Below are 26,994 nucleotides of genomic sequence, written 5' to 3' on the forward strand. Positions count from 1 at the left end.
CTGGAGGAGGTGTGCTACTAGGATTGGACCTTGAGGTTTATTAGCCCAGCCCTACTGGGTAATAAGAGGTAGGTAGCTCAGACTATTATTTCCAAGCTGATGTGACAAGATGTGATATCCTGCTGTCTTGCTTATGCCATACTATCACTGCCATGATGAAACTTCCCCTCAAACTATAAGATGAAATAAACCCTTTCTCCCATAAGCTTCTTCTGGTTGTGTGTTTTGTCTCAGCAATGAGAAGGAACTGTTATAACACGTTATAGCTAATGATTATGCCTTATGTGATCCATCTTGTTCTGGGGAGTTATATATCTTCCCTTAAATAAACCACTATCTAGATATAGGATTTTTAGCCAGGCATGGTGGTGCATGCCTTTAATTCCAGCACTTGGGAGGCAAAGGTAGGAGGATTGCCATGAGTTTGAGGCCACCCTGAAACTACATAGTGAATTTCAGGTCAGCCTGGGCTACAGTGGAACCCTACCTCAAAAAAAAAAAAATAGAAATAGGATTTTTACATCAAATGAATATTATGAGATACATTTTGTATCATCTGTCCTCATTCCAGCATCCTTAATTGGAAATGTTAATTATCTTGATGTCTTACTTATCATTGCAATGACTAGCAACTGATTGTTCTGAGAGAGTGAATTAACCAAGGCTGACCTCTCAGGTATAAGTCTAAGGTACTGGACAGTAGGAGGATGTTGACTTGGCCTCTCTACATATAGACGTCTGTTTCTCCATCACAGTAGAGGCCTTTGGCCATAGATAGTGCTTATGGGTCTGTCAAGGATTAGGACAGATGACACCTGCTCCTGTAGCACATTACAATCCTGAGACTTTCTAGAAGCAAGATACAGAGAGGAACATGATTTATCCAATAAATATAAGATTCAGATAAATCTAAAAGTGGAAACAAAGCATTTTCTCATGGTACAAAGAATCCATTTCCTATGACACTATGACAACTTGAGAGAAAGAGGAAGCAAAATCAATGTAAAATATGCATGCATCCCATAATTCCTCAGTACAATGGTCTGATGTTTTTGTCCCCCTAAAATATATTCATTGCTTCCTGATGTCCACTGAAATGGTTCAGTCATGAGGGCAGAGACCTCATGAATAGATTCAATTTCTTTATAATAGAGCTGTAAGGAAGGTTGTTCCCCTCTTCCTCTGTGTGAGAACAAAAGAAGTTTTCATTTGTGGAAAAGCAGGCCCTCATCAAACATCAAATCTTCCAGCCTTGACCAGGAACCTCCTAGCCTCCAGAACTGTGACTAATAAACTTATATTCTACAAAAATAACCCAGCATTTTGGTATTTTGTTACAGCAACTCAAATATATTATGCCTGTTAGCTCTTTTAGACTAAAAAATATCCCTTTTTGCCTGATTTTTCCTTTGCAACATTTTTAAAGGGGTCAATTCATTCAGGTTTCATTTGAAGCAAGAGCCCATCAGCACATTGGCCAAAAACAAATATAAACCAAAATCTGAATGAACTTTTGATCTTATAAAGTTATTTTTAGACACTTTGCTCATGTTTTTCTCCCTTCAATGTGGCTATGACACATAAAACAGATGAGAGACAAGACTCAGCAAGGTAATATAATTGTATTAAAAGCGGTTACATGGGAAAACTCAAGAGTCATAGCTTTGTCTAGTACTTTTGTCTCAGGACACACTTCCTATATGAGTTTCCCTGTGGAACTCAAGGGAGTTGTTCTAGACCTACTCTTCTCTACTTGAAGCCATATGTGGTCCCACTTTGCCAGGTACTTTCAGAAGTATGTGCCAAGATTCCATTTAGCTTCTACTCTGTCCTTCCCCATGAGCCACCAAAATGTCTTAGTCCATTATGTGATGCTGCACAGACCACAGGATACCTGGAAAGATGCAAACAGAATGAGTTCTGGAGATTAGAAAACTCCTTAGAAAGCACTGTGCAGGGATCTTCTTGGATCGTGGCACAGGTACATGCTGCAGACAGTGGTAGACAGTGCAGACAGACCAAGTGGAACACAAAAACAAAGGCAAACATAAGGCAGGCTAGTTTATTGACAATCCATCCTCAAGACATACAATAATCTCATCTTTTAAAGCTGGGAGAACTGATTCAAACCCAAGCAGCCTAACCCTTCCAAGAGAGTGGGGATTCCATGATCCAAATACCCCTAAATAGTCCCACCCCCAAACCATCCTATTTTCCCACCACTACTGTGTTAGAATCAATATACAAGTGTAACATAGAAGACAGAAATTTGCTAGGGAGTTTATGAGTGAAGGACTCCAAAATGAACAGATTTTTCTTTGACTAAGAACAGGAATTATCATTAAGTCTTCAAGAAGAACCTGGATTTTTCCTTCTCTTTTTCTTCCAGGAAAGATTTCTAGATTAAGTTTATGCCCTTCCTAGATGACAGAAACCCTGATCCCTAGCTAAGATTTCTGGAATTATTTTCCCACTTTATAGAGACCTATGAAACCTGATCTTTTTTTTTTTTTCCCCTCAAGACCTGTGATCTGGCCTTTCTCCCATTGAGACTTGTGAAATCTGATCTTCCTTACCTACAGACCTGTGCCACTTCCCATCAAAAAAAAATATCTCTCTCTCTCTCTCTCTCTCTCTCTCTCTCTCTCTCTCTCTCAAATAAACAAGTAAAATATTTAAAAACAAACAACATAGACCTGAGTCTTGAGCTGGACCTCTCAAATCCCACTTTGTTTCTCTGGGTAAGAGCTCTGCCTTTTCTTTTATGGGGCATCTCAAAATCCCCCTCTTACCTCCCTGGGCAAGATATTTGCCTTGTTTCCTTCTCTTAAATTCTAGCCTAAGCTCTCCTTCTCTTAAAGCTCTCCCTCCTAAAGCTCTAAACTACAATAAAATCTTTCTGAACCTCATCCTCTAGTCTGTTGATTTCATTCCTGAATTCATAAAACAAGGTTCCAGAAACACCCCAAATTATCAGTGTGTTGGTACATTGACATAGGAGCCCCAAAATTACTATGTTACAAGAATACTTAGGGATGTTCCAGACCTTGTTATGAAGTAACTGATTCTATGGCTGAATCTCCCAGGCTAGGCCAAGACTTGTGCTGTTTCTCTACTAATAAGGTCTACTGGTTAAATGTTAAACAAAATGCTTCTTAGCTCACTTCATGGATCATTTGTGTATTCAATAGTCTCCAGATACAACAGTCATTATGAATGCTATTTAGGCAGAAAGGTTGTCTTTGGGAATCTCAAGTAGATTCTAATACTGGCAATTATAATTTGTATATATTTGAGTGCATTAGCTTTTCTCAACATATAAACATATTTACAAATGAGGAAAGTGAGATTAATTGACTTGATTGTAGACTGAAAATGGGGAAATGCAGAATTTGAAACTGTTGCAATAAAATAGAGTGAATAAAATGAGGTTTATGATGTTCCTTCACTACTCTGGAATAAAGGAAAATAGTGCTGGCTTATAATCAAGCTTTTAAGAACACTACTGAAGGAATTTCAGTGTGAATGCAACCTTCAAATCTATTGCCTTATGTTTATATGGCACTTTATATTTTTTAAAGAATTTTTTAAATCCCCAAAACAAAATCTAGAAGTAGGAGTTAACCAGTTACAGAGCTGGCAGGTGGTATAGCAGACTACATGTTCTTGGGAAGAACATTTCAGGAAACTCTCTGACTTTAGTGGTGTCTGCTATACCCAGGCAACTCACACCCCCAGCCCTGGGCTCTCTGAGCTTCAGCCCACATAAAATGCAGCTTCAGGGATTCTTCCCTGGTAACCAGCCTAGGAGAACTTTGCTTGGGATCTTGTCTTGCTATCAATAAAGAGCAGTAAGCTAAGAGCAGAGTGAATTTCTATTTCCTGTTTTTCCAGGACAAGAATAATCCTAGGACATGACTCAGTCTGTTAGACTAAGGAAACCACATAGGAGACATAGGAGTCTTAGAACCTGTTATGCTCTGTGGATGAGAATCTCAGGTGTGAGGAAAGGTGTTTAATTAATACCTTGTCATTGCCATTTGTAGGTTAACAGTCATTTATGGAGATCATCAACCAAAAGAAACCTCATTACAGTGAGTCTAAGAGTTCCTCTGCCCATTTTCCTTTCTCCCCACTAACTAACCATGCTCTAACTACTGGTTAGGGAACTACCTCCTGTCATGGCAATTGATATTTCAAAGGAAATTGTCTTTCCCTCCCCCTCCCCCTCCCTCTCCCTATTTGCTCAGAGGATGTCTGAGGTGTTAGAATCTCTATGTACCATTATAGGTGATTAACTGAGCCTTTCTGCACCTGAGCTGAGATGAAAACAATCTCCTCCAAGCTATCACCTTTGTTGACTCTGAGTCTCACTTCCCCAAAGGAGTACAAGAGAGCTTCCACCAGCCTGGTGACTGCAGGCTCCAGTTAATCCTCCTTCCTTCCTCACACCAAGGCAGCAATACACATCTTGCCTTCTTTCCTTCCATTCCTCCTCTTTCTGGATGATGTTGATACCAATCTTCTTTCCCTCTTTCTCTGTTCCTGTCCTCTCACCCAGTTCAGGGTTTCCTTCTACCTGTTCCCTCTCAGTTCATTTTCCTTCTTCCCTCCCCCATTCCCTCTGCCTTGCTCTGCCCCTTTACTCTTGGTTCCTGGTTCAGATCAGAGAGATCAGAGGCCCTTTCCACCTTCCTCTTTGCTCCTGCTTTGGAGTCTCCTTCCCTCTTCTTTCAATCACCACTACTCTCTCGCTGGCATTAAATAAAACCTTAGTCCAAGAAACTCAGTCTGTCTGAGAGTCTTCTATTACAAATCCAAACTTGACAATTACTACACTCTTTTTTATAGTCATGTCAAAACAGACAATATAATTTTAAAAAATTACAGACCAAAAGAAACAATTTCCTGCTGTGCAACTGGCTACTGGGGAGAAAGAAGTTGCTCTGGCCAGGACGCTGACCCTGGAGAGGTCACAGGAGCCAGACAGCATCTCGGACACAACTAAGGCCTAAGACAATGACTCAATATCTGTCAATAAAATGGAAGCAACAAATCAAGTGATCCCTGAGGTTATTTTGTACCCAAAGATTCTGGAAGTGTCAAAATGGTGCGTTTTATTATTTCTTGCCCTGGCTATCCATTGTGCTGACTGACCAGAATTTGGGACAGGGGAGAAGGTTCTGACACTTTCTCATTCATGGGCAGCCTGTCGGGCATTCAAATACTGCAACAAAGGTGTCCTCAGTCAGGAGCTTCTAGTTTCTTTTTAACTCTGTAGGATCTTCCTCTTCTTAAGGCAGGAGAGACTGCCTTTGCAGATTAGCAAATTATAGAGCCACTCAAAAGTAGGAATGAATGGTAATATTGCTATATCTGCAAAAGATCTTTTGCAGAATAAAGCTCTGCTCCCATCCCCAAGAGAGAATGACCTCCAGATGCCCTTGTCCTACTGATCCGGCCCCCAGTCTATGGGACCATGGACTCCTTCTTCTGCCCACCACCCCAAGCATCGAAGAAGGACCATCCAGCTCATCTGGTCATCTTGGAAATAGAGGAGACTCAACAAACCTTATGGTAAAGGAAGGACAGGTGCCAACTAGCATATGGGAAATTCCTTGAAGAATTTGACTTGACAGAAGTATGGACAATTTCAGGGAAGGAAGGAAGGCCCACAAGAACAGGGCTAGCAGGATGTGGGGAGGTGGTTGAAGTGAGGACACAGAAAAATAAAGTAAAATGACATATACACACACACATACACATATATATGTATGTATGTATATATATATATATATATATATATATATATATATATATATACATATATATATATGAAAATGCTATAATGAAATCTGTTATGTTGCATGGTAGCTTTAAAAAATAAATAAAACTAGCATTGATGATTTTTTCCTTAAAAGGTATCATAATGAGAATGTTCATGTTTGAGATATTTAATATGTCTTGCAGTTTAGGAAGTACATTGATGAAGTCAGTGCAGTTAAAATCATATTTAATTCCTAAGATGTATCATGGACTGTTGCCTTAAAAAAGATGTGTACCTTGGTCTGGAGAAATGGCTTGGCGGTTAAGGCGTTTGCCTGCAAAGCCAAAGGACCCAGGTTTGATTCCCCAGGACCCATGTAAGCCAGATGCACAAGGTGACACATGCATCTGGAGTTCATTAGCGGTGGTTAGAGGCCCTGGTGCACCCATTCTCTCTCTCTTTCTCTCTCTCCCTCTCTCTCTCTCTCTCTCATAAACAAATAAATATATTTAAATATTTTTAAAAGATGTGCACCCTAAACCAATAATGGCTAAGCTACGCTCCTTGTTCCTTCGGTAGCTCTTGAACATTAAGAGCCCTATTGGAGCAGGAGCATAAAGTGAGAAGTGAGGGACAGAAGGCCTGATGAAAAGTGTTACAAAATTAGCATATGAAGAAAATAAGTTTTGGTAAAGATAAAGCTGGCACTATCCCTACAATGCTGTGTAGTTTCAGAGGCATTTCAGAGTGAGTGTCTGAAGATTATGACTCATTGTAATATTAAAATACATGTCTGAGATAGAGATTTAAGATACTAATGAGACACCTGATGTACGAAGCTGTATAATGTATATACAACTGCATGTAACAGCATGTGCAAGAAGGCCAAGCTATACAAAAAAGTACTAAGAACCACAAAGGTGACATAAATACCCTGTCTGCTGTTTGAGCTGCTAAACTTTTCCCCTTCTTCAGTCCCTTGGAAACGCATCTTTTCCTTGTAAACCGTCCCTGCATGTGTTGTAACTACATGTCTGCTCATTTTTTTTTTTTTGGTTTTGTTCCAGGATCCAGGAACCTGGAACTCTTTCAAAGGTGCACATCAAGCCTTAATATCAGCCAGTATTCTAGGAAGGGAGGAGTCTCTTGCCTGATGTGCAATAACACAGAACAGTGAGACTGATCATGGGAACAGGATCATTCCAAGAGGGCAGAGTAACAGGGTGATGGAATGTCACAGCAGGACTTCCAGTTAAGATGGCGGTGTAGGTACCACACCAAAGCAGCCTGGGGGGAAAAAGACCAAAAAAAATTCAGCAAAATACACACTTTTACTAAAAAGTGAGGTGTATAGGCAATTGAAGCAGCAGCGGAGAAGTAGAAGAGATCCAGAGCATCCAGAGCCTGCACAGGCTGGCAAAAGCGGCCCCGGCAGCTCTGCCAACCACGGCGGTGGCAGCGCACCAGAAAGCGGCCAGACTTGGCTCCAGCCGCAGGAAAAGCCAGGTGTGGGCGCTTACCCTCACACCACGCTCTCCACAACTCAGGAAACGTGAAGGAAGAGCAGCAGTGAGCAACGGAGGAGCAGACCACAAGGTAGAAGAACAGATGGAACAGCGAGAGAACCAGAGCAGCTGCGGCTCCCTCCCCTCCCCCACCACCTGAGCCCAGCTCCAGTGAACAGAGCAGCAGTTCCAGGACCCGGCCACGCCAACTTGGGCTGACAGCGGGACCCAAGCAGGAGTAGAGTCCTGCAGCAACATCAGTGGCTCTGGCACCAGTAACAGCGGCTCCAGCAGCAGCAGACCCAGGAGCAGCAGCAGCAATGGCAGACCCAGCAGCAGCAGCTTCAGTGGCAGCAGCGGCAGTGGACCCAGCAGCAGCAGCTTCAGCAGCAGCAATGGCTCCAGCAGAGGCAGCAGCAGCGGTGGGCCCAGCAGCAGCAGCTTCAGCTGCTGACAGACCCAGCATAGGCAGCTTTAGCAGCAGCAGTTCCAGCAGTGGGGGTGCTGATCTGCAGGGCCACACTTGCCAGGCTTGGTCTGCCCCACAGGAAAAGCCAGTGCCCAGCTCCAGAAATCAGAACAGCAGCCAGATGGCCCAGCCAGCAACTTGACTGAGACCAAATTCATCCAAGGTAACTGGGATTGCACCAGGGAAGGGTCTCACTTGGTCACAAGCTGACTTGGATCCCTCAACAGACCAGAAATCTTAACCTCTATGTTGATAGAGGATCTGGTTGTTATAATAACTACTCTGGCATACATACTTGGGGCTGTTTTTGATTGAATGGGTACAGTGTTTAGTTAACTTTTAGAATCTACCTGTATTTTATTCCACTCAGCCTACTTGAATATTCCCATAGCAGGGAAACTCAACCCCTAGGAGCACCTTTGTAGATACTCTGAGAGTCTTAAGAGCCACACCTAACACCTTAAGCTCCTACCCTGAAAATATATAACATCAAATCAATTGATACAGCTAAGAATACCCAGCTAGCTAGAAAATCCAAGCATTAACTTAATCCAAGATGCAAAAATATATACATTATAACACAAGAAACACTAAAAAGCAAGATGATATAAATCCACCTAAAAGCAGTAATGCATCAGAAATGACCTCCAGTGAGAATGAGTTAGAGGAAATGCCTGAGAAAGATTTCAAAAGAATGATTGTGAATATGTTCAAAGAAGTCAGAGAACAAATCAAAGGAGTCAAAGAGGAGCTTAAAGAGGAAATCAAAGAAATCAAAGAAGACACAGGACACCAATTTAATGAAATAAAAAAGCCAATACAAGACATAAATAAGGAAATAGAAATAATAAAGAAAAACCAGTCAAAATTACTAGCAATGAAGAACACAGTTAATGAAATAAAAACTCTGTGGAATGTCACAGCAGACAGAGCTGACTAGGAGCAACTAGGTGATGGGACATACCCTACTTGGCCATTACAGCTCTTCAGACCTTATACCTATCACAGCAAGTGGTAGGATCTCAGCTGCACTCAAGCCACAGCCCTGTCAAATCTGTCTGAGGCAGATTTTTGGGAGGTTATTTCTGGATTAGTGACAAGATTTGGAAAAGTCAGCTTTGTTATTTTTTGTTGTGCTAGGGATTGAGCACAGGCATGCTGCCCAGATTTTAAATGCCTCTGTCTATTATACATGCCACCCTAGCCATAGGGGACCATTTCACTCACCTGTGCACCTGAGGAGGTTCTCTCTGGATTTTTGAGCTTGCCTCCACTACCTCTTTGGCAACTTTACCACTACAAAATATAGAAATACATTGTATGTGAACAGACATTTCAAGGAAATGAGGGCAAACATACACATATTCTCCAATCATCCACACTTTATTTACCTCCATGAGGGGAAGTTACCACAGAGGATAAGCATGCCCTGTGAGCCTAAAAACTCAATGGAGTGGAAATGGAAGACTAATACAAGGGAATAGCAAAACACAAGCAAAATATGCAAATATAAATGAAGGTCCCCTTCCAAACCCACCACACCACACCACAGTAGAACCACTGTTACCTACCTATAGCGAAATCTACTTCCTTTAAAAAATATCCTGTTGCTTGATACAGTTTTGATTTGACTGGACTTTGCATACCTTTAAGAAGTAAAAAAGCAGATGTGATAGTGACATTGTAAAGTCAAATCAGGACATGCAGTACAACTGTAGTAATATGATATTTTCACTATAAGAAAAAATTATATTTTACATGGTCATTCAGCATGCACACAGAGAACTGAAGGCAAGTCTCCCAAATGAATAGTCACTTTATGCACATTGCAACCCAATACAGTTACTGCCCAATGTCAATTCCTATCATTCTTTGTGAGTGTTGGTCATGAAAACAGGTCTATTCAATACTAATGATCAAAAGGTATTGTTCTCTGATTACTTTTTTAAAATTTTTTTAAATTTATTTTTATTTATTTATTTGAAAGTGACAGACAGAGAAAAAGGCAGATAGAGAGAGAGAATGGGCACACCAGGGCTTCCAGACACTGCAAACGAACAACAGATGCGTGTGCCCCCTTGTGCATCTGGCTAACATGGGTTCTGGAAAATCGAGCCTTGAACCAGGGTCCTTAGGCTTCACAGGCAAGCGCTTAACCGCTAAGCCATCTCTCCAGCCCTTCTTTCTTTTTTGAAAAAGATATTTGTTTGTTTGTTTGTTTATTCATTCATTTATTTGAGAGAGAAGGAGAGAGAACATACCAGGGCCTCTAGCCACTGCAAACAAACTCCAGACACATGTGCCACCATGTGCATCTGGCTTATCTCAATTTTGGGGAATTGAATCTGGGTCCTTATGCTTCATAGCCAAGTGCCTTAACCACTAAGCAATTCTTCCAGTCCTCTGATTTGTTTTTGAGAGATATAGAGAGGAGATAATTTTGTGAGATAGTATTGTCAAGTTCAATATTGCAACAGAAAACAGTTTCTTGGCTCCAAAGGTCACTTATTGTATTTAAAAAAAAAAAACAAAACTCACTGCATGTTGCCTAAACAAGGAAACAAAGGCCAAGTTTCCATAGCATCACAGCACCATTAGCTTATGTTTCTCTATGACCCAGTACCTTTTCAAAATAATGTACCTAATAGATGATTAGGGCACTTAAGTATCAAGAAGCTCAGTGCAGATATGCACAGACATTTATCTTACCCAAAACTGTGGGCATGACCCATACACCTCAACAAGGAGGGGACAAGGGAAGGAGGTAGGTCACGGATGAGCCTAATAATGGTACCAAACTGACTATATTTGCTGAATACAAAACTAATTAATAAAAAAACAAAAGAAGCCCAGTGCAGTACTGACTGAACACCTCCAAACATTCTTACACACACGAAGAAGGCAACAATACTCTAGAAATTGATCGAGAGCATGGGCTGGCTCAAGGTGGACCATTGGACCCTTAATTATTGTGACAGTTGAGGATGGCTTCATAGCAGTCACTTTAAGACTTGGGCAATTAAATACAAGAAAAATCAGAAAGGGTCTGGATAGATGGCTTAGTGCTTAAGGTGCTTGCCTGAGAAGCCTAAGGACCCGGGTTCAATACCCCATTACCCACATAAGCCAAATGCACAAGGTGGAATGTGCACTGAAGTTCGTTTGCAGAGGCTACAGGCCTTCCCATTCTCTCTCCCTCTATCTGCCTCTTTCTCTCTTGTTTTTTTTTATAAAATTTATTTATTTATTTATTTGAGAGCGACAGACACAGAGAGAAAGACAGATAGAGGGAGAGAGAGAGAATGGGCGCGCCAGGGCTTCCAGCCTCTGCAAACGAACTCCAGATGCGTGCGCCCCCTTGTGCATCTGGCTAACGTGGGACCTGGGGAACCAAGCCTCGAACCAGGGTCCTTACGCTTCACAGGCAAGCGCTTAACCACTAAGCCATCTCTCCAGCCCCTGCCTCTTTCTCTCTAACAAGTAAAGTAAATAAGTAAAATTAAAAAAAAAAAAAAAAAAAAAAAAAAAAAAACAGAAGGAACAGGTCTCCTAAAGTTCAGGATCTTAAAACTACCAGTGATCACAAAACTTTTGAGGAACACACACAACAACCCAATATACTCCCTAGGATTCTGAGCATAGAGACAAGACTCTGGCTAGAATTTTCCATGCAGCAGTGATCTCCACCCCAGGGACCCGAGCTTCATTCATTGGCTCAGCAAGTAAATCAAGTGCTAACCCTACTCTGCTTGGAATGCTGAGCTCAGCAAAGACATGAGTCTCTACACTCACAGTCTAGAGGAGAAATGAATGTAAATTCAGAAGCCATGCAAATTACTATAAATGAAAAATTTGGGGGCTTACTAATGATGCAATGACAGCATGAGGTTGTGGCTGATGTAGGAATGGCAGTCAGGGAAGGTCCCTTGAAAGAAAGTATGTTGGAGCTGAGATTCAGGATGGGGAATTGTTAACCTGGGACAGTGATGGGTCCTAGTGAGTGTGGCTGGTGGAAGGATCAGCAAGCACAAAACCCCAGCCTATCCATTTGTAAAACTAGGAAGATCTAAGAAACATTTGCCATTTATTACTGTTGTGTTTATTATTGCTATTGTTACATATACACCTTTTTGTAATAAAGGTCTGAATGACGTGAAGGTGATGAATATATAGGCTCCAGAGTGGAAAAAAACAAAGGTGAAGAGAAAAACAGAGTTTAATTTTGTAGGATCTAAGCTCAAGTTTTACTTGTTAAGGATTTGGGGTTTTATCTAAAGAGCAATAAAAAGTCACAGCAACAATCTTTTCCAAGAAGCCTCTTCACTCACATGCACCAGTGTACTCTGGAAGCAGAAATGCAAAAAGGCACTTGTTCATGAGTGATATGCAAAGAGAATGAGATAGACAGGGCACAGGCCTGGGCAGTAAAGTTCACATCAGTACAGAGCCCAGAAAAGATAGTACAAGACCTACAAGGAGAGACAGGCTTCATATCTTGGTGAGTCCAGACATTTGGGACTAGCAGCACAGGCTGCTGGCCAGGTTCCTTCCAGAACACACCAGCCTATAGGAAAACAATGTCCAATTGGTGAGATGGCTCAGAGGTTAAAGGCATTTTTTGTGCAAAGTCTGATGGCCTGGGTTCAATTCCTTAGTACCTATGTAAATGCAGATGCATAAAGTAGTAAATGTGTATGCAGTTCATTTGCAGTGGCAAGAAGACTTGGCATGTCCATACTCCCAAATATAAATGAATTAAAAACATTTAAAAATTTTTTCAACAAATCATATAATGTGTTTGCAGCTAGGTTTCCTCTTCGTTCTGTGAGTATATCCCTGATCTCGGCCTCTGATTTCACTTCTAACCCTGGAGAGATGTAGTGCTGACGCTGACACTGTCTCTGCAGGAGACTCAGAGAACTGACCCCCTGTGCCCAGCCCCATCTCTTCTTGTTGGGGTCATACGTCCATATTCTTGGATACATGGGGAAGAGAAATCTTTCAAGAAGCTTCTGGTTTTGTTTCAGTTTTGTCCTTTTTCTAAGGACTCTTGAGGCCAAGTGATCTACCTAAAAGAAAAAATTTAGGAGCCTCCTTTGGACTTTGGAAAGGCAAAGTCAACATTCTCCCATTTTATAGAAGTGACACCTGAGTTGCCATTGTAGTTAAGAGTCTCCTTTCTGGCCACAGAGGACTGTGGAGAGAGGTGAAGTCTCCTATTTTACTGGATCATCCTTAGCTCTCAAGGAGCTGTGAGGAGACTGTGACAGTCTCTGAGAAGACTCAGCACTGCACTGCTTCAATGTGACTCAGGCAAAGCAAGTCAAAAGAAAGATTTCACAGGGTTCTGGAGATAGCTCAGTCAGTAAAGTACTTGCCTAAAAACATAAAGACCTCAGCTAATCACCATAACCCATGTCAAAATTAAAACAAACATACAAAAATGGGCATGGCACCACCAGAACTAGATGGTAATATTACTCAAGTCTCCACATGCTTCGGCTGTAGAACACTGAGAAATCAAGCTGGAGCTGAGTTCCCTGTTGACCAGATGACGGGATGCCAGATAGAACTATGCAGCTTGTTGGGGAAGAAAAATCACCAGTGGTGTTAACTATCAGTGAACCCTGGAAGTTTTAGGACTTTCCAGACAGGTCAAATGTATCAACTGGTGCAATGGAGGCATGTCTGTTGTGCTATCTGATTGGACTATAGGCCTGCCCCATGAGAGGGAATTTCTGCCTGGTACTTAAAACCTAGTCAAAAGCCTATGGCTGGAGAGGTCATAAGCCCTAGGGGATAACTACTTCTGTTGCCTGGATAAATTGATATATTATGCCCACCAAACTGTCCTCTAATTACTTATGTTTATGCTCATATATTAATGCTACTCTCACTTATAGTTAGAGAAACTTCTCTTTTCGGATGTGGGTAATCACTGGGGTGACTCAAATTCACCAAAGTGTTGAGAAATTATAGTGGAGTGTTCAGAACTAAATGATACATCTCTGTCACACCCTCTAAGGCCCATGACCATCACAGAAGAGGTGGTGGAAAGACTGCAAGAGCCAAAGGAGGGGATGCTGATACTGTCTTCCAGATACAAAGTGACCTTGAAATTCATAACCTCACAGGGATGGATGCCACCTACACAAAAGTGACTCATTGGAGGGGGGATTTGGGAAGGGGAAATGGCAAGGTGATGGGATGGAATTGTGATCATGGTATATTATATATGTTTATTGAAGTAAAAATAAAATAAAATGAAAGAATTTAAAAAATGGCATTGTGGGACACACTGGTAAGCCAGTGCTGAGAAGGAAGACACAAGCAGTTCCCTAGGAGTCTAGTCTAATCACTGAGAATCAGGACAGTGAGAGACTCAACTTGCAGTATCTAGCAATACCTTCACAAGACCCTCATAGTAGGCTAAAAAGACAATGACATCAAAAAAAGAGAAACTACCAGAGAAAGAGGGAGGGAATATTTTTTTTAAATAGTTCTCTGTTTTATTTTTATTTTTATTTTTTTCATAAATTTTGTTCATTTTTTATTTATTTATTTGAGAGTGACAGACATAGAGAGGAAGGAGGATAGAGGGAGAGAGAGAGAATGGGCACGCCAGGGCCTCCAGCCACTGCAAACAAACTCCAGACGCATGCGCCCCCTTGTGCATCTGGCTAACGTGGGACCTGGGGAACTGAGCCTCGAACCGGGGTCCTTAGGTTTCACAGGCAAGCGCTTAACTGCTAAGCCATCTCTCCAGCCCAGAGGGAGGGAATATTATAGAGAGTGAGGTTGTGAAGGGGTAAGTAAGGGAAGAGGGAATTGTGATGGTTTATTTTCTGTAAGTATAGAAGTTGTCAATAATTTTTTTTTAGTGGAGGTACAAGAAGAACAACCACTAGGGTTGTGTTCTGGCTTCCACATGCATACCCACACACACATGCAAGGACACCCCTCCCCACATAATACACACATAAAAACAAATTTTATAGTACTAATGTAGGGAAAGCCAGCTTCTACTCAGAATAAGAGGAAAGAAAAAGGGCTTGCTTTTCCTGGTAGCTAATTCCTCTGGATGATTATCATTGTCACTTGATGACACTTGAGAAGCACTGCCCTCCCAATAACCCAGGCAACTCCTACAACATTGCAGTTGTAATCTGTAATGGAATTTTAAAAGTGAGGTAAGTTTAACTTGATACTTCAAATATCATAAACACAGTAAGAATCTGAAGGGAGAAGAAAAGACCATAAGAAGGAAATATAGGAATGAGAATGGTGGCCAGTTAAGTTACAGGAATCCAATGTATCAGTTCTCCAACCTGGACAGGCATCACCTACACTTGGAGGAGATATTAAAAACCCAACTATGATGGGGTGTAGCTCAGTGGTAGGGTGCTTCCTAACATGCACAAGGCCCCAGGATCCCATAGTGAACACCACACCATTCACAGATATATTTATCGATAGAGAGATAATATATACACATGCATAGATGAAAAAGGTTGGTTGTATTAATGTATACAATTAATATGCTGCTAAGGTAAAGGGAACAAAACTCAAGAGAGATAGGAGGAATTAGTTCTGTTTGATTTCATATAGTAGAGTAACTCTTGATTTTTAACAATGTATGTTGTACTTCAAAATAACTAAAACAGAATGAGTTTCCCAAATCATAGAGATGGTTAATATTTAAACATTTTTAATGTACTAATTCATTTTATCCTCCTAGCTATCACCTAGAAAGAAGCAATCTACATTTTTTTCTCTTGGAAAATTAGGACAGTGAGAGATTAAGTAAATTCCCCATGGCCACATGATAGAAGCTGGAGAAATGGGCTACAAATCCTACTTTCTGTCTTATCTCTGGATTTTAAAATTCTGATGAAAGCCAGGCATGGTGGACTACATCTGTCACACCAACACTTGGGAGGTAGAGGCAAGGATGATCACAGATTTGAGGCCAGCCTGAGCTATATAATGAGAGCCAGTCTAAAAAGAAAAATCATACTTATATATGCTTCAAAAGTATGAGAAACTGAATCACCTAGAAGGCTTTGTAAGACACAAATTTCTGATTCCTTGAGTCTGAGGTAGTGCCCACACCTAGAATCCATATTTCCAAGAGATATCATTGAATACTGACAGCGGCTCAGGGACCGTACTTAGAGAGTCACTGAATTAAAACAATGATTGCACCCCATCGAGGCATCTTCGGTCCACCCAAGAAGATGGTAGCACCCTCAGCACTGCCAGCCCTCCTTCCAGAGATTCACATTTCTTAAAATTGTAGCTGCATGGAGATAGGATCTACATACCCAAAAGCTCACCCTTTCAAATTGCACATTTTGGTGGTTTTAAGCATAATTCACAAATTTAAATAAAGTAATCAAAATGCCAATTCCTTGGGCTAGGGAGGTGACTCAGTGGTTAAAGGTACTTGTGCACATGCACACATACACAAATAAAAAATATATAAAAAAGAGAGCTAATAACTTTTTTAATATTTTATTTATTTATTTATTTGAGAGAAGGAAAGAGACACATGTGTGTGCACACACACACACAGAAACGGGGGCATGCGGGGGGAGAGGAAGAATGAGCATGTCAGGGCCTCCTGCCACTGCAAACAAATGCCCTACACATGTACCACTTTATGTATCTGACTTTATGTGGGTAATGGGGAACCAAACCCAGGCTGTCAGGCTTTGCAAGCAAGTGTCTTTAACTACTGAGCAATCTCTCCAGTCCCATAATATTTTCTAAAAGCCAATAACTTGCCTGGAGAGATGGCTTAGTGGTTAAGGCACTCATCTGTGAAGCCTAAGGACCCAAGTTTGATTGCCCACTACCCACACATGCATCTGAAGTTCATTTGCAGTAACTGGGGATCCTGGTGCATCCTCTCTCTCTCTCTCTCTCTCTCTCTCTCTCTCAAATAAATAAAAAAATTAAATTAAATTAAATACAATTTATTAAAGCCAGTCACTACTGTCTAATACTAAACAGTTTTTTCCCAAAAGAAATCCTCAGAAACCAACAACAGTCACGTGTGTTTCTTCTCCTTCTTATATCCTCCACCCTCCCCCTAGCCAACCACAAATTCATTTCCTATCTGTATGTATTTGTCCCTTTCAGACACATCATATCAATATAATTGCACAATATGTGGTACTTTATATCTGGCATCATTCTCTTACCATGTTTTTAAGGTTCTTCAAAGTTATAGCATACATGAGTCAGTTCTTTTTGTTTCTACTTCCTCCATTGATCTGACATCTTTTCCAACAAGGGTCCCTGACCCTGCCTGGCACTCTGTCAATAGCCCTGTATTTTAACAGTTTCAATTGTCATAGCAGAACCCTGATCTTGTTTCCTGGGTGAGCAGTGGTTTGCTCCTTCCATTAAAATGTTTTTGTCTAATATTTAAACTATTGTAAACAATGCTACTATGAACATTAATATGCACGTTTTGGTGAGAACTGAGATTCTGATTTAATGTGGTTTGGGATAGGATCCAAGAACCTAAACAATGTTTTTTGTTGTTGTTGTTGTTTTTAAGATTTCTTTGGTGATCCTGATGCATATCAAAGTTGAGAACTAGGGCTGGAGAGATGGCTTAGTAGTTAAGGCACTTGCCTGGGAAGCCAAAGGACCCAGGATCAATTCCTCAGGACCCATGTAAGCCAGATGCACAAAGTGGCACATGCATCTGGAGTTTGTTTACAGCAGCTGAAGGCCCTGGCATGCCCATTCTCTCTCTCTCTCTTCTTTCTCTTCCTCCCTTCTCCCCTTCCTCCCTGTTTTTTTCTCTTTCTCTGCCAAATAAATAAAAAAAATACTTTTTAAAAAGTTGAGAACTAAAATGACGGTCCATGGGCCTGCTTTACAGAATTACTTGGGAGCTATCAGAAATACAGAATCTTTAGATGTGCATGATGATGCACACTTGTAATCCCAGGTACTAGAGAGGCTAAAGCAAGAAGGATTACCAGTTTGAGACTAGCTTGAGCCACTTAATGAGTCTGTACCTTAAAATCTAGAAAAGGCTGGGGTGTGGCTTAGTACTACAGCATGTCTAGCATGGGTAAAGCCCCAGATTCAATGTGTAGTACTATAAAAAGAAAAAAATAAAATAAAATAAAGAAATATGGAGTCTCATACCCATTGGAACCTACTGAAAAAGAATTTGCATTTTAGAGATGGAGAGATGGCTCAGTAGTTGAAAGAAATGTATTGCCTGGATTCAATTTCCCAGTAACCTCATAAAGCCAGACTCACAAAGAGATTCATGCATCTGGAGTTTGTTTGCACTACCATGAGGAGGCTGTAGCCTGCTTATACTTAACTCTTTCTCCCTCCCTCTTCTTCTTCTCTCTCTCCCAAATAAATAAATATTTTTAAAAAGAATCTACATTTTAACAAGATGCCCAAACATTTACTGTGTTCTTTAATACAGAGTCAGAATGGTTATCATCAATAAAGCTGAGAACAAATGCTGGTAAGAATGCTAAAAAGAATAACTTTTTTTCACTACTAGTAAGAGTGCAAACCATCACAACCACTGTGAAAATCACTATGAGGGTATCTCATAAAATTGAAATAGAGCTCTCATATGACCCACCTACGCCATTCCCAGAAATATACCGAGACCTCCACACACTACTAAAGAGATATTTTCACATCCATTTTATTGTTTTTCTGTTTATCATAGCTAAGCATTGGATTCATAGACAGATGAATGGATAATGAAAATGTGGTTCATGTTCACAATGAAATTCTATTCAGTAGTACAAACAATGAAATTATTAAATTTCCAGGCAAATGAATGGACCTAGAAAGAATTGGATTAAGTGAAGTAACCCAAGCTTAGAAAGACCAGACCCACATGTCTGATACACAGACCCTAGCTGGTAATATATGTAAGTATGTATTGTATTTTGTAGGACATATATTGTAATCTATAAAAAATGTAATAGTAACCAAGAGTGAGTATAAAGAGATGAGCAAAAAGAGAGATGAAGTAAGGGCAAAAAGATGTCCATGACATGTAAACAGGGAGGATAATGGGGGAAAGGGGAAAGAGAGGGAGCTTGGGGAGAGGAAAGTGGGATGATAAACAACAAAAACAAAAGGTGTTTTAAAAATGCCAGAATGAATGATACCTATATCTCTGTATGTTAACTGAAAAATTAAATATTTTAAAATATATAAATAAATAAAGTGGGGGTAGGCAATAAGTATGTGAAGGTAGTCTCTTTTATTTGCATATGATCTACATATATATTCAAATATATATTAAATATGTATATATACATAATTTCTCCTCTGGCACACCAAATCCCAAATGAGAAATGTTCTAATGAGTGCTTTACCTATTGTGTTCCATTCCACATTAAATGGGGCAGGGAGTGCCATTTAGTGCCAGGAATGTTCATAGCATAAATGGATATGAATTAGTTGTCTTGAATGAAAACACCAGTGAGCTGCTGAATCCTTCACTGTGTTTAGTGAGAGCTCAATGATCCAGAGGCCTGGAGTGAGTGGTACTGCAATCATATAAAATATAAAGGAAGCTCTTATAAAGTGTGACTGATACTCATTAGAAAATCCTCCAGAGTCTAAAATAAGTGGGGAATTTAGGGATTTTGCTTCTAGACTGTTCCCAGGCAACAGAGTCAGGGCTTTCAGAACAGATTCATGGCTTCAGGGCCAGCTGACAACTAAGTAAAATATTCATGTCATAAGCACCCTAGAAAATTCATAAGCAGTGTTCCTATAGCAGGTAAAGTAAAAGGGGAAAGTAGATCACCTACAGCCTAGGGGCTAAGATCAGGGTCTTGGTCTGCCAGTTGAATGCAAAACAAGAGTCGGAGCCAGGAAGAGCCTCTTTTTCCTGAGAAAGCCCTGGGTCAGCAGATGAAAAGGGCTTTTAGAAGGTAACAAGATCACAACATTGCCACTACTTTTATGATTTGAAGATGAGCAGTACCGCAGACCTTGGAGCAAGTACTACTTGCTGTTAGTTATTATGCCTTGAAAAACTGAACACTGCACTAAAAGACAAATTGATTCTATGGATGGATGGATGGAAACGAGGCTCAAAGAATTAAAAGGTAATCTTAAATGTGTGTACATGTGCATGTGCATGTGGCGGTCAGATGACAACCCTGTATGTCATTCCTCAGGAATGCCATCCACCTCTTTGAGACAGAGTCTTTCAGACTCTCAAGGCAGAACTTCCCAATTTGGCTAGACTAGATAGCTCTGGGATTAGAAGCATGTACCACAAGCCTGCCATTCTCACATGTGGAAAAACCCTGCAGTGCTATAAACAGAGGTTAAAAGGTGGCTCAGGTGGGAGTTTGGAAGACCAGAATGCCGACAGAAACACAGATAGTAGAGGCTTGGCTCCTGAGGGGAACAAGGACTCTATCAAACATTAAGATAGAGACAGTTTGTGTGATATTCTAGAAAAGAATCTTGCTGTGCTCTGTCCATGCCCTGAGAATTCGAATAAGGCTGAGTTTATAAGTAATGGACTAATGTATAGGTGAAGGAAATTTTAAGGAGTGATTAGTAACTCACTGGTCTGATACAGGTCTACAGTGAAAGAGAGCAACAAGCAGAGCAAAAAGATAGGGAAAATGTGCCAACTGGTAAGGGAATGAGAAAGTTAGAAACTTCTCACAACATTCCTCTGAGAAATTAGCTGTAATTGTTAATAGGATTACCACCATCAAAAACAAACCTACTACTGTGTCCTAGGACAACAGGAAGGTGCCCTGAGGGCAAGACCCCACTCAATGATAGCTCCAACTTGTGAGGATACAAATTATTCCCTGAAAAGAAAAGGGCACAGAAGTGGATCCCTGCACAAAAAAAAAAAAAAAAAGGCCCAGAAAAGTTTTCACAGATTTGGCAACCAAGGCACAGATACCACTATAGCATTGGTCAAAAGATACCAAGCTTAATCTTGAGTTGACAGCAGAAATTAGCAGCATTGTCCACATGATACTGGTTTTGTAGGCATAAAAGATGCAAGTTTTAAGATATCATTACATTTTTCTCCATGGATTCAGAGAGTCTTGAGCCTGGACAATGTGAAAAGAGTGAAATAACCTGCAAGGAGACCCTGAGAGGACATAGAGTGAAGTGGAGAAGACAAAGTCTAGGTTGCAATAGAGACTGCAGATATTAGACATACCAGAATCACAAGATATATTCCTAGGAAAGCCAGGGCTCAGAATGACAATGGAAAGACTGTATTTGCTGTATAGGAAGAAGAGCTGGAGGAGTGAGGCTACTCACACACTAGACTCCTGATGATTCCATCAGGAGTCCCATATGCCATCCTGGGGGTGCAGGATTTAATGTTTTTCTTGCTGGGGTTTAATCTTGCTTTGGTATGAACTTTCCTTGTAATGCTCCCATTGCTGCTTTTTTTGAATAGAACTGCTTACTCTGTGCCATTTTATGTTGTGTGGTAGTTTGAATGTATGGCCCCATTGACCCATGGAAATGGCAATACCAAAAGTAATCTATAGCTTCAATGCAGTCCTAATCAAAATTCCAGCACCAATCTTCAGAAAGATACAAAAAAAAATCTTAAGATGTGTATGGAGAATGGGTGGGTAGGGGAGATGAACACAAAACTAAATCCAAAATTAATTTTCATCATAGAAACCTTCCTCTTTTATAGGAAACTAAAAGATAATACCCATCAATAGGAGTAGGGGGAGGGGATCATCTGGTAAGAAGGATGCTAGAGACGGTGAGGTGAAGCCTAACCCTAATACATTTGGCTCTGGTCTGTAACTCCCAGTACCAGAAATTGGTTACAACCCACATTGAGCTATTGTTTGGAGAGACCTACAAGGTTTCCAAAATAAGACAGGCTTCTCACAAAGCACTTTGTTACCCACCTGAGGTAAAAGGTAAGACCCTATTGCTGAAGATACCACATGTGGCCAACACAGAACACTGAGAGATACAGCTAATATCCGGAAGAAAGCCAGTGCCCATTTGGTTAGCCTATAGGGTGCTGGAAAGCACTATATGAGAGGCTGGGGATGGAGAGAAGGCCATCAACATTGTGATTAAGCAGGAGGACACAGCTATACAAAAGCAACCAACCATCCTGCCAAGACGTACACATCTGTGCAATGGTGGCACCCAGCCTAGATGAGTAACCAATACTTTTCTGATTGGCTAAGCCATCTGCTCAGTGGAAAGGAAGCTATAGGTGGAACTGGGAACCAAGTCAGTATCCTATGGTGATCAAGATTATGGTCTCCACTGAGAAGCTCTCGCCAGTTTTTGGGCAAAAGAGAGGCTACACCCATCAACATATCTAAATTAGTTTAACCTATGCTGATCTCATTCTCCATTAGAGAATCTGTTTTTCTTTTTCAGGTTGTAGTGAGCACCAAAGACAACCAAAATCCATTAACAAGAAAAGATAGCTGACTTCCTGGTAGGAAATGAACCACCCCTGGCACAGCACCTAGGACCCAGGTGAAGGCACAGAAGAACTGGCAAGATGAGCAAGTGTGCTACTTCCATGGTGAGCCAAACAACCTGCTCCAGGGTGATAGAGACAGACGCTGAAGATACTCAACATAAACCAAAGCAGAAATCCAGAAGCTAATGAGAGTTCAACACTAAAGGGTTTAAAAACACCCACCACAGCTCAGGGAATTTTTCAGAAGAGGGAGTGGAAATATTGTAAGAGCCACAGGGTGAAAGGGAATATCCATAGGCATTGCTTCCCCTTTCAATGACTGACCCCTGCTCCCACATCTGACCCATAACCCCACTGTGAATACCAGTAATCCCATTGACAAGGGTCCTCAGTGGAATGGGGGCAGAGCAGACAGGAGGGACATGATAGTACCAACACATGATGTGCCCATACAAAGTTTCTACTTAATAAAAAAAGTACATCGAAGTAGAAAAGACCACAGATAGCCAAAGCAATCCTGAGCAAAAGGAATACTGCAGAAGGTATCACCATGACTTCAAGTTTTATTACAGATCAGTGGTTTAAAAAAAAAAAAAAGGCAACATGGTACTGGCACAAAATCAGACAGGAATAGGACAAAGGATTGAGGAACAAGTCCATGTAACTATAGTCACCTGAGATTTGACAAAAATACACATCAGAGAAATGATAGCATCTTCAACAAATGGTGCTGGAAAAACTGGATATTTATATGTAAATGGACGAAACTAGACCCTTATTCGTCACTGTGCCTGAAAATCATGGGCCAAGGACCTCAAAAAAAGGCCCGAAACCCTGAAGTAACTAAAGGAAAAAGTAGTACATTTAGTAGTACTAAAGGAAAAAGGACCACATTTCATTATAGAGGCATACAGAAGAACATTCTGTAAAGGACCCCAATTGCTCAGTAGTTAAGGCAAACAATCAACAAATCAGACATCATGAAAGTAAAATTCTAAAAGCAAATAACAGCGCTAACAATAAGAGCTGGGGAGATGGCTCAACAGTTAGAGATGCTTGCTTACAAAGCCTGCCAGCACATATTATATTCCTCAGTCACTTTGGGGCATAAATGTGGCACAAGCATGTGACATTCTGCTTTCAGTGGAAACAGATGTTGTCATGATCTCCCCCACAGATGCTAATAAATAAATCAATAAATTAGTTTTTTAAAGAGGTAGCCAGGAACTTTAGAGATGACTCACACTTAAAAGTGCTTGCTTGCAAATCTAGATGGACTCATGTAAAGCCAGATGCACAAAGTAACACATGCATCTGGAATTCATTTGCAGTGGCTAGGGGCCCTAGCATGCCCATTTTCACTATCCCACATATTCTCTCTCTCTTCTTGCAAATAAATCAATAAAAATATTTTTAAAAATAAAAGAGAATGAGAGAAAATTTTTGCTACCTTAGCAGGTAAGGCACTTTCCTGTGAAGCCTAAGGACCCAAGCTCAACTCCTCAAAACCCACGTAAGCCAGATGCATATGGAGGCACATGCATCAGGAGTTCATTTGCAGTGGCTGAAGGCCCTGACAAATCCATGTTCTCTCCCCCCCCCCAACAAATAAATAAATAAAAATTTTAAAAAGGGGTAGTAGTCATGAGCCCTAGGAGTGTAATATCTCCTGCTGTCTGGCAAAATGTATATACTATACTTATCAATCTGCCAACTAAGCACTTTTCTTAATGTTCATGCCCATATATTAATGCTACTCTCACTTTTGGTAGAGAATCTTCTTTTTTCAGATGGCAGTGAGCTTGGGATGACTCAGAAGGCATCATGGTGCTGGAAAGAAGTGACAGGCGTGCTCAGCATTGTAATGTCTCTAACACACCTTCCAAGGCTCAGGGTCTATTGCAGAAGAGGTGGCAGAAAGAATGTAAGAGCAAAAGGAAGGGTAGGACTCCTTACAATGTGCTCCCTCCAAACACAAAATGGCCTGGATATCCATGACCTCACAGTGCCTGACACTACCTACACAAGATCATCATAATAGAAGGAAAAGATAATGACATCAAAATAAAAGAGAGACTGATTGAGAGGAGGAGGGGAGATGATGGAGAGTGGAATTTCAAAGGGGAAAGTGGGGGGAGGAAGGGCATTACCATGAGATATTGTTTACAATCATGGAAGTTGTTAATAAAAAATTGAAAATAAAATAAAAAGTAAAAAATATTTTCAAAAAATTTTAAAAGAAAAACATTTTTTATCAGGTTGTAGAAATGATTTAGTGGTTGAGGCACCAGTCTGTGAAGCCTGGGGTCCCAGGTTTGTTTCCCCAGTATCCATGTAAGCCAGATGCATAAGGTGGTGCATGCATCTGGACTTCATTTGCAGGGGATTGAGGGCCTGCTGGTGTGCCCGTATTCTTTCTCTCTCTCAAATAAATAAAATATTTTTTAAAAATAGCCCTAAAATCTAAATACAAGTTGTGGTAGTTTGAATGTATGACCTCATAGACTCAGGTGTTCTATTAACATTGAGTTTATAGCTTTAGCCCCTAGCAGACAGACTCATGCTACAGTGGACATGTCACTAGGGGCAGATCTGAATTTCAGCCCAAAAGAATATGGAATAGTTGGAGCTCTGGTGGGGTCCCTGGTTGCTACTTTTTGGTGTTTTCAAGCTGCTGAATTAATAAATGGGAGGCAGCTTCTTCTGCCATTGACAGAACTTCCCCCGGGCTTGAATACTTAATATAAATCCCTTCCTCCCACAAAACTGTGTTTTGTTGAATGCTCATTTTAACATTATGGAGTTCCATACTATAGAATTTGGTACCAAAAATGGATACTGAGAGTGGGGTGTTGCTGCACAGTGAATCTGACCATGTAGATTTTAGCCTTTTGAAACTTACATGCTGGAGGAATATGTATGGATTTGATATTTATTACTGGCAATGCTTCAAAGTGTGGTAAGCCAAAATTATTGGCTATTCTGGTGAGAATTTAAAATGCTAAATGCAGGGATAATTGTATTTGGAGGCTTTGCTTATGAACTTTCAAAGGGGAAGGAGAGACCACAGAGAACTTTGTTGGAACTGGGCTACTGGCTATTGACTGCATTCTGCTGCCCATCTCAAAGATGTTTTGGATATAACAGGATGGATCAAAGGCTACCATGGAGCACTGTTGTCTTGAGATGAAGTTTTCTGCAGCTATGCAGCCAAGCAGGAGTGGTGGAATTAGAAAATCCAAACACTGTTATCACTGGTTATAGATGTTGGTCTTGAACTGCAAACATTTGGTGTTTACCTGATGGTTACTGATGTTTGCATTGGTCCAGTTTTTCATTACTATGTGTAATAGCAAGAGAAATGTTTACTCTGTGCCATTGTATGTTGGAAGAATATAGTTTGTCTTAATTTTACAGGATTCACAGTTAAAGGAGTTGGTAAAGATTATGAGGATCTTTAAAGATGGACTGAATGCAGTTTCAGTCTGGGATGGTTTTGAGTTTATAGAGATGAAATATGGTAGTTTTAAATTAAGGACAGATAGACTCAAGTTTTTTATTAAAACTGAATTCACAGCTTTAGCCTGTAGCAGGTAGCCTCCTGCTACAGAGGGTGTTTCATGGAGGCAGATGTGAATTCCAGCCCTAAGGCATGTACAGAGGTATGAGCTAAGGTGAGAATCCCTGCTTACTGCCTTTTGATGTTTTCTGGCTACTGGTAATTTTTATCTATGATTTGATTTATGAATGGGGCCAGCTTCTTCTGAAATTGATGGAACTTCCCCTGGACCTGTACACTTGAAATAAATCCCTTCTTCTCATAAAACTATGTTTAGTTGGATGCTCATTTCTGCATTGTGGAACTCTTTACTACACAAATAAATTAAAAACTCAATAAAAAGTTGTCTAAGAACTGAACAAAGAGTTCTTAAAAGAAAAAATACAAACAGTTAATGATTTTTAAAAAAATATTCACCATCCTTAGCCATCTTGTAAATGCAAATTAAAACTCCTTTGAGATTTCATCTGTCTTAGGTTATGTTCTCATTATTTTATCCAAAGACCTGATGAAAGACATTTTGGGAATAAGAGTTTATTTCAGCTTATAGTCCATCATCATGTTGGGGAAGGTATGGTGGCAGAAGCATAAAGCAGTTGGTCTCATTGTATCAACAATCATAAAGAAGAGAGAGATGAATACTTCTGCTGAACTAGCCATGTCCTTTCTTTCAGTCTGTGACCTCAGTCCACAGGGTGATGCCACCTTCAGTTAAGGTGGGTCTCCACATCTCAATTCACTTAATCTGGATAAACCCTCATAGGCTTGCTATGGTAGTTTGAATATTTCGCTCTACAGACTCAGTTATTTTTGACTAAATTTCCTACTTGAACCCCAAGCATGCAGATTCCTGCCTTAGTGGTCATGTTACTAAAGGCAGATGTGAATTCCAGCCCAAAGTTGTGGAGAGAGCAGTTTGAGCTCTGATAGTTTTTACTTGCTTATGGTGCTGGCTGTTGGTAGTGTTTCTTTTCCTGGATCTATGAATGGAGCCAGAATCTTCTGTAATTGTTGGAACTTTCCCTGGATCTTTAAACTCAAAATAAATCACTTCCTCCCATAAACTGTGTCTTGTTGGATGTTCATCTCAGCAACATGACGCTGACATCTGACTACAGCTCTTGCCAAAAAAAAAAAAAAAAAAAAAACAGTTTCATAGATGATCCAGTGCCCCTATCAAGTTGACAATCAATATAAACCATTACAGCATCTTACTTCATTCAG

The 26,994-nt window shown here is 40.5% G+C and overlaps 1 protein-coding gene across 2 annotated transcripts in view; it reads right to left on the reverse strand.

Moving 5' to 3' along the window:
* Frmd3 (FERM domain containing 3) overlaps positions 1 to 26,994 on the reverse strand; it is a 352,540-nt gene that overhangs the window by 46,845 nt on the left and 278,701 nt on the right. For both annotated transcript variants that reach the window (XM_012947641.2, XM_004653072.2), the window contains exons 11-12: positions 9,313 to 9,387; positions 8,969 to 9,037 (exon numbers count right to left, since the gene is read on the reverse strand). In XM_012947641.2, coding sequence (XP_012803095.2) covers positions 8,969 to 9,037; positions 9,313 to 9,387 — 144 coding nt within the window. The remainder of the gene's footprint in view (positions 1 to 8,968; positions 9,038 to 9,312; positions 9,388 to 26,994) is intronic.

This window comes from Jaculus jaculus, chromosome 1 (genome assembly GCF_020740685.1).
Source record: "Jaculus jaculus isolate mJacJac1 chromosome 1, mJacJac1.mat.Y.cur, whole genome shotgun sequence".
In the NCBI taxonomy this organism is placed as follows: domain Eukaryota; kingdom Metazoa; phylum Chordata; class Mammalia; order Rodentia; family Dipodidae; genus Jaculus; species Jaculus jaculus.